The following is a 7732-nucleotide window of genomic DNA, read 5'->3' on the forward strand; positions in this document are numbered from 1 at the left end:
CAGAATTAGACCCCACATTTGATTGACTCAGCGAGTATCCACTAAGCACCAACTGTATACCATGCCTGGTCTAGGCCCTGGGAATATAGAATGAAACCACATAGCTAGACCCTGCCTTCCAGGAGGATTTGGCCACCAAATCCCGAAGTCGGGAATGGACACAAACTCCCCTTAACCACCCTCCAGATCCCATGTGCCTTTGAGAACTTTCCCCTTATGTCTTATGTAACAATGTCCCTGGTGCTTGGCAAAGGGGCTGGCATGGAGTCTGTGGATTTCTTTCTCTCTCTCTCTTTTTTTTTTAAGATTTTATTTATTTATTTGAGAGAGAAAGAATGAGACAGAAAGCATGAGAGGGGGAAGGGTCAGAGGGAGAAGCAGACTCCCTGCTGAGCAGGGAGCCTGATGTGGGACTCAATCCCAGGACTCCAGGATCATGACCTGAGCTGAAGGCAGTCACTTAACCAACTGAGCCACCCAGGCGCCCTGGAGTCTGTGGATTTCTAACACATTTACTGAATGCTTGCTTTGTGTCAGGCCTGCTGGTCCAGGAGCTGGGGATCCGACTGTGACCAAGGGAGATCCAGTCACTACCTTCACGGATCCTGCAGTCCTTGTTTACGTGTGTGTGCACCCGCGCGTACACTCGTACTTCCTGCAGTGTGTGTGTGTGAGAGAGAGAGACAGACAGACAGACAGAAGATTAATTCAACATGGCCAGACAGTTGGCCAACTCTTATCTTCTGGAAATGAGGTACAGGTGGATACACAGTCCCTCAAACACCTGATGCCTTTCTAGGTCCAACAACAACAAAAAACATATGAACCCCTGAAGACCCCAGAGCCTCCCCCACTTTCCAGTCGTATCATATGAGCCACAATTTCATCCTCTATAAATTGGGACAATAAACTCCTTTGCAGAGTTGGAAGGGTTCGTCAAGATTGATGTGTAAAGGATGACCTGGCACACGGTAAGTGCTCAATAAATGCTGAGTAAAGGAAAGCAGGGTAACAACAGCTGGGTGGCCGTCAGGATTCAGAGATAATCGGGGCCAACATCACTGGTACGAAGTAGGTATTCAGTGAAGGAGGTGGTTCGTTGCCAGGACCGACAGCCAGATCCTTTTTCCTTGGGTATGAATGCATTTCACCACTTTAAAGGTAACGTGATTAAAATAACAGACTATGGAACTATCTCGTATGGATTCCACTACTGCTTCCTAGCTGTGCGATCACAGACAAATTACCTCCTGTGCCTCGATTCCTTCGTAAAACCTAGTACCTACCTCAGCCTGCTTGTGAGTTTGAAATGAATAGAGGGAAAGCGCTTAGAACAGTTCCTGGCACGTAAGGACTATACTGAGTTTTAGGATTATTATTCTACCTTCCACACAGCCCACAGCGAGGCCCACCGCCTCCCCAATTGTGGCAGTGGCAGCCCCCTCCTTGACTCCGAAAAGGAGCGGCGAGGAGCGCGCACGCGCGATGGGGCAGTCTTATTTGGAAGCCCCGGCGGCCCGGCGGGCGGCCATCTTGATAAAGGGCAGCGACGGCAGCTTCTTGACGTCATCACTCGGCGCGACGTGCGGACACCCGGCGGTTCAGGTCGCTTCGGGTGCCGTGGTTGGGGTGGGGTGGGGCAGGGCGGGCGGCGGGCGCGGCCGGGGGTGAGTGGTTGAGGGGCGTGATGGGCGAGGCGGCCGTGGCCGCAGGGCCTTGCCCGCTGCGCGAGGATAGTTTCACGCGCTTCTCGTCGCAGAGCAATGTGTACGGGCTGGCGGGCGGCGCGGGCGGGCGCGGGGAGCTGCTGGCCGCCACCCTTAAAGGCAAGGTGCTGGGCTTCCGCTACCAAGACCTCCGACAGAAAATCCGGCCCGTGGCCAAGGAACTGCAGTTCAACTACATTCCCGGTGCGTGGCGCCATGGGGTTGGGGGGGGTTGTTCCTCGAACTTGGTGTTGAGAAGGCTTCTGAAGCTCTGAGCTGGGTAACCGTGAGGAGAGAACGGGATCAGGGTGACTGAAAGGGATCAAGGCTGATAATGAGGCATCGGTGTCAGTGGCTAGGGTCCAGGATTCCTCAGACCCAGAGATCAGGATCCCTTCTACCACGGTTGTGATGATCGGGATTCACGTGGACCCAGAGATGATGGCAATTGCCATGGTCAGAGATTAGCGAGTCCTAGAGGTCAGGGGTCACTGTGATTGGGGATATAGGGTCGGGAGAGTGCCTGACGTGAACTTTGTCCCCTCCCAGTGGACGCAGAGATTGTCTCCATCGACACCTTCAACAAGTCACCCCCAAAGCGGGGCCTGGTGGTGGGGATCACGTTCATCAAGGTATCCAGGCCCGCTCCACCTACCCATTCCCTCCTCCTCACGATCCCATGCGCCTGACCCAAATCCCTCTCACTGCCCCTACTCTCCCCTGAGGCCAGTTTCCTACCCCAGGATTCAGGGGACAAGGGCAGCCCCTTCCTGAACATTTACTGCGACTACGAGCCTGGCTCTGAGTACAACCTTGACTCCATAGCCCGTAAGTGTGGCCTTGAGGGAAGGAGGGCTGGGGAAGATGGGAGGGGGCACCTGTCAGGTCCCCGGTGCCCATCTGCGTGTGCTCCCCTTACAGAGAGCTGCCTGAACCTGGAGCTTCAGTTCACTCCTTTCCAGCTGTGCCATGCAGAGTATGTAAGCTGCAGTTGTAATACCGTAGAGTGTGTGTGTGTGTGCGTGCGCATAGTGGGGAAGCTCTAGCAAACGAGGCAGCAAACCTGCCCATAGACAGTCAGACTCTAGTTTTGTCTTTTAGAGCTGATTGAGCATCTGTGTTCTAGACATCTAGAACTCTCAGGTTCTGATGTTCTAGATTTGGATCCTGCAAGATCCAGAGATGCTAAGTTTTCTTGAGTCGTAAGCTCTGAGATTCCAAGATTTAAAAATTCTGCAGTTTGGTAGTTCTGAGATTCTGCAGTGATAAAGTCATTCTCCTATTTCGTATTCTCATATTTCAAGGAGACAGAATACAGACCATCTAGAATCCCAAAGTATGAAAATTCCACTCTAGAGCTCTGAGTTCCATTCTAGAACACCAGTGGTCTAGCACAGTGATTGGCCAAGTTTTTTTGTTAAAACTACTCGTCTGCCACTGTAGCAAGAAGACGGCCATTGACACTATGTAAATAATTGGTGTAGCTGTGTTTCAGTAAAACTTTATTTATAGCAACAGGGGGTAAGTTGGATTTGGTCTGTAGGTCATAGTTTGCCAGCCTCCGGTCTAGCAGGTGAGAATTGTTGAAGTTGATGTTCTGGATTCTAGGATTTGGATGTTCTGCTATTTTATGAGTCCGAATATCCATGGTGGCAATTTCTAGAAGTTCAAGTATTTCAAAGGAGATGGAAAGCAGAACTTCTGGAATACTGCAGTTCTAGATTAAAGAGGTCCCATTCTAGAACACTAGAGCCCCATGTTCCGTGCCTGAATCCACACCCAGAATGAGGATTCTAGCAGGTGAGGGCTCTAGAAACAGAAGGTTTCTGCGATTCTGAGGTTGGACAGTTCTACACATGGACTCTGCCACACTGGGGCTCTAGATTTCTCTGCTTTCAGGGTCCAGGTCGGGAATCAACTGGAGACAGTGTTTCTCCTGAGTGGGAATGACCCGGCCATTCATCTGTACAAGGAGGTGAGGCAGAGGGAGGCACGGTGGGCAGGGCCCTGCCCCGGTCGCCATGGGCTGGTGCTGGGTGTGAGGCTGGCCTCGGTCTTGGTTCCCCCAGAACGAGGGGCTGCATCAGTTTGAAGAACAGCCCGTGGAAAACCTCTTCCCAGAGCTCACGAACCTGACCAGTAGGTAAGAGAGTACCTGGAAAGAGACCCTTGGGGACTAGAGCAGGCGGCCTCAGAGAAATCAGGTGGTGGGAAAACCCTCAGGAACAGCGAGGATGGAGATGACCTTAGAGAAACTGGGCAGGGGAGGGGAGTTCAGCAAGCTCGGGCCACGGATGTGACTTTGGAGAAGCTGGTCAACAGTGGTGATGACAGAGAAAACACGAAACAGGCTCAGGGAAATCAGAGAACCTCAGAGAAATCAGACTCCCCAGCGGGTTCCCAGGGCTACGGGAAGCGGGTGGATGCTCCTGGGGAGGCAGAACATGGGACCAGTACCTGGTGACACGCTGTCCACCCACCCGCCCACCAGCGTCCTCTGGCTTGACGTCCACAACCTCCCCGGCACGTCCCGGCGACTCTCCGCCCTCGGCTGTCAGAGTGGTTATGTCCGAGTTGCCCACGTGGACCAGCGAAGCCAAGGTGAGGTCCCAGGTTGGGGGCTGGGAGCCAGGGGCTGGGGGCAGGGCCCTGAGTCCCCCCCCTCCCCACAGAGGTCCTGCAGACATGGACGATCCTGCAGGATGGCCCCATCTCCCGAGTGATCGTGTTCAGCCTCTCGGCCCCCGAGGGTGAGCTCCGGGCCTGGGGTGGGGGGTGACTTCTGCGGGCTCGGCTCCCCACACCCAGATTCATGCCCCTCTCCCAAATTGTCCAACCCCCCTGGCACCCCCCCATCCCTCCCGGGCCCCCTCCCTCCCCTCTGTGCTCTCAGATTTCACTTCAGCGACTTGCCCCAGTGGTCTAACCTTAGACCCTCTCTCAAGTTGGACTTCTGTCTTTCCCTTGGTGGTCTGACCGTCAGCCGGCGCACTGTGACTTCCTCTCATCCCCCCTCTGGCCTCTTCACTGTCTCTTGCTGCGATCTAACCCTGAGGTCCCCCACCCCCACCCCCTGCCCCAGGAACTCCATGCGCCCTCCTACTCCTACGCAGGCTCCCCTCTTCCCCCACGTGTTGCTCTGTTCCTCTTGCTGTGCCCTGGCCTTCCCTGGTGGGTTCCCTTCGCCTGACCTCTGCAGGCTGCCTTCTGCCCCTCGGCTTGGTCTTCCCTCCTCTCCCTCCCAGTCTGGCCTCACACCTGCTCCTCCTCCCGGCGTCCCCCCTCACTCCTCATTCTCCTGTGGTCTAACCTCGAAGCATCCCTCCCTGGCACAGCTTCGGGTCTTCGTCCTGTCATGGAGCGGGGGTGTGAGGAGGAGCCTAGAGCCTGTCCCCTCAGGCCCTGCCCCCTCGTGCCCCTTCTCCAGAGACCGGGGACCGGCCACAGCGGGAAGAGTACGGTGTGCTTGTAGCCAGCATGTTGGAACCTGCAGTGGTGTATCGGTGAGGGTCCTCAGCAGGAAGTCCCCTTGGGGGAGGTCACTGAGGGCTGGGCAGGTCAAGGTGGTCGTGCCCCAGGGAGGGGAGTGTGAATGTCTGGAACTTGTCGGGGCTACCAAGATGCCCTGGTGTGGGAACCGAGATGCCCACTCCTCCCGGACAAGCGAGTTGGCAAAGGCTTACCACCTGGCTCGGCGTGTGGCCGATTTCTGGAGTGTACCTACTCCCGCCGCGGTAGATTTCGAGCCACCAACATGATGCCAGCCAGCTGGCAAAATTTCTGAAAACATCCCAGTTTGCTCTCGGGAGCCAGAGCAAGCCAGATGTGGCTCCCCTGATGGGCAGCGCAGGTGTCCAAGCTGGGACCGAGCCCCCCCCACCCCGCCCCGGCCCCACGGAGGCTGTGTGCGCATCCAGACTAGAGGCAGAAGAGGCAAAGTGGGGCCTCCATGTGGGAGTGAGATGGTCCCGCCTCCAGGGGACAGCGTGGGTGTCCCTATTGGAGAATAGTGGGTTGCCAGTCTGGGAGTGAGCAATTCGGGTTCCCCTTGGTGGACGTGGAGACCTCCAGGTTGGAGACGAGGGGGTCCGGGCGTCAGGAGGAACAGCGTGGCCCAGACCTGGGAAGGCGAGCAGCGTGGGCACCCAGACCAGGCCTGCCGCCCAGGGTGGCGGGCACTGTGGTATGACCTCGGTCTCCCCACCACGTTCGGGGACCCTCAGGGACCTGCTGAGCCGGGGCCTCGAGGACCAGCTTCTCCTGCCCGGCAGTGACCAGTTTGACAGCGTCCTCTGTGGCCTGGTCACCGATGTGGACCTGGATGGGCGGCCCGAAGTCCTGGTGGCCACCTACGGGCAGGTAGGACCTGGGGAATGGGACCACTGCTGCCTGTCCCCTCCCACTGCCCCACATCCCCATGTGACCCTCGCCCCCACCCCGCCCCCACAGGAGCTGCTCTGTTACAAGTACTTCGGCCCAGAGTCCGGGCTCCCCGAGGCCGAGCGCGGATTCCGCCTGCTGTGGCAGCGAGGCTTCTCCAGCCCGCTGCTAGCCATGGCGCACGTGGACCTGACCGGGGACGGGCTGCAGGAGCTCGCCGTGGTCTCCCTGAAGGGTGTGCACATCCTGCAGGTAGCTGGGCTTCCCGGGTTCGGTTCCCCTCGAAGCAGAGCCTGAGCTGGAGGCTTTGGCACACCTGTTCTGTTGAGGGCACGCTCTCCCCAGAAACACGGAAGGGGACAGGGAGAAGCCCCACTAGGACGTGCGTTCAGGCGCTACCGAGGCACCCCCCTCCTCTGCCTTATTATTAGCCTATCCTTTGTTGTCAAGGTCTCACCTTTGTCTCCCCCCGTGCCTCGCCCCTCGGTGGTCTAACCTCAGCCTCCCTCCCGTACAGGGTAGTGTCTCTGCCATGTTTCAGTCCTTCCCTGTCCCTTCTGAGTTCTAATCTCACACCTGTACATTTGGGTCTAGGCTCTGTTCCTCCCACTGGAAATTCAACGAAGGCCGTCCTCCTGGGTCTAACCTTCACCCCATCACAGAGACCCATTCCCACCCCACATGCTGCTCTGCTCTCCAACCTCCCGCCACAGCCGAGCTCCCGCGTGGTCTAACCTGCGCCCCTCCTGCCCTGTCTCAGCTGGGCCTGCTCTTGTTTCCTACAGCACAGCCTGGTCCAGGCATCGGAGCTGGTCCTGACCCGGCTTCGGCATCAAGTACAGCAGAGGAGACATCAGTCGCAGAGGCTTGGGGACAGCGCTGGTCTGGGGCCCGCTGAGACCTCGGCCTCCTGACCTCCCACCCCACTGCCTGCCCCGGAGCTAGGGGCAGTTCACTGGAGTAATCGCCCCTAGGCATTCATGGTGGGGAAGCCTCCTGAAGGAGGGGATGGTCTCCCCAGGCCCCCCAGGATGGTGGAGCTGGGAGTTCTTGCTCAGGCTCTGCCCCATTGTGCCCTGCAACCCTGGCTGATGCACCCCTGTCTCGTACCTCAGTGTCCCCGTTTGACAATGGGATGATCTCACCTGACCCCCCCTTTTGCCCCCAGTGAGAATTGGTCAGCCAATGATTATATGTCCAGAGGAAGCGGACTTTGACTTGTCTTCATTCTTTCATTCTGGCAAGTGTGTGCACCTGCTGTGTGCCAGGCTCAATGTTGGGTGCTGGAATCGCCCAGAAGAATAGGAGAGAGGGGCATATGAGGAGAGAAAATCCAAGGTTAGACCTAGAAGCGGCACTGAGGTGAGATCATAGTGTAGACCTCAGAGAATAGAAATGAGGCCCTGCCATAAAGGCTGAAGTGAAACCAACGTGGAAGAGATTGTAGAAGCCAAGGAAAAGGACTGAGGTTAGACCCCAGTGGGGCGCCCTGGATCTAAGGTTAGACCCCAGTGGAGGGCTCTGGATCTGAGGTTAGACCCCAGTGGAGCACCCTGGATCTGAGGTTAGACCCCAGTGGAGCACCCTGGATCTGAGGTTAGACCCCAGTGGAGCACTCTGGATCTGAGGTTAGACCCCAGTGGGGC

At 57.0% G+C, this 7732-nt stretch overlaps 1 protein-coding gene across 1 annotated transcript; it reads left to right on the top strand.

The window, feature by feature from the left end:
• The first annotated feature begins 1603 nt into the window (after window positions 1-1603).
• KPTN (kaptin, actin binding protein) lies at window positions 1604-7292 on the top strand. Its single transcript, XM_025850041.2, has 12 exons — window positions 1604-1910; window positions 2256-2338; window positions 2450-2534; window positions 2628-2682; window positions 3606-3681; window positions 3776-3849; window positions 4198-4307; window positions 4379-4456; window positions 5134-5209; window positions 5930-6065; window positions 6156-6338; window positions 6872-7292. The coding sequence occupies exons 1-12, from the start codon at window positions 1688-1690 to the stop codon at window positions 6998-7000; spliced, it is 1308 nt and encodes a 435-aa protein (XP_025705826.1). The 5' UTR covers window positions 1604-1687; the 3' UTR covers window positions 7001-7292.
• Window positions 7293-7732: the final 440 nt, after the last annotated feature.

Source organism: Callorhinus ursinus, unplaced genomic scaffold (genome assembly GCF_003265705.2).
Source record: "Callorhinus ursinus isolate GAN/ISIS: 27379988/994484 unplaced genomic scaffold, GSC_fseal_2.0 scaffold71, whole genome shotgun sequence".
NCBI classification, from domain to species: Eukaryota; Metazoa; Chordata; class Mammalia; order Carnivora; family Otariidae; genus Callorhinus; species Callorhinus ursinus.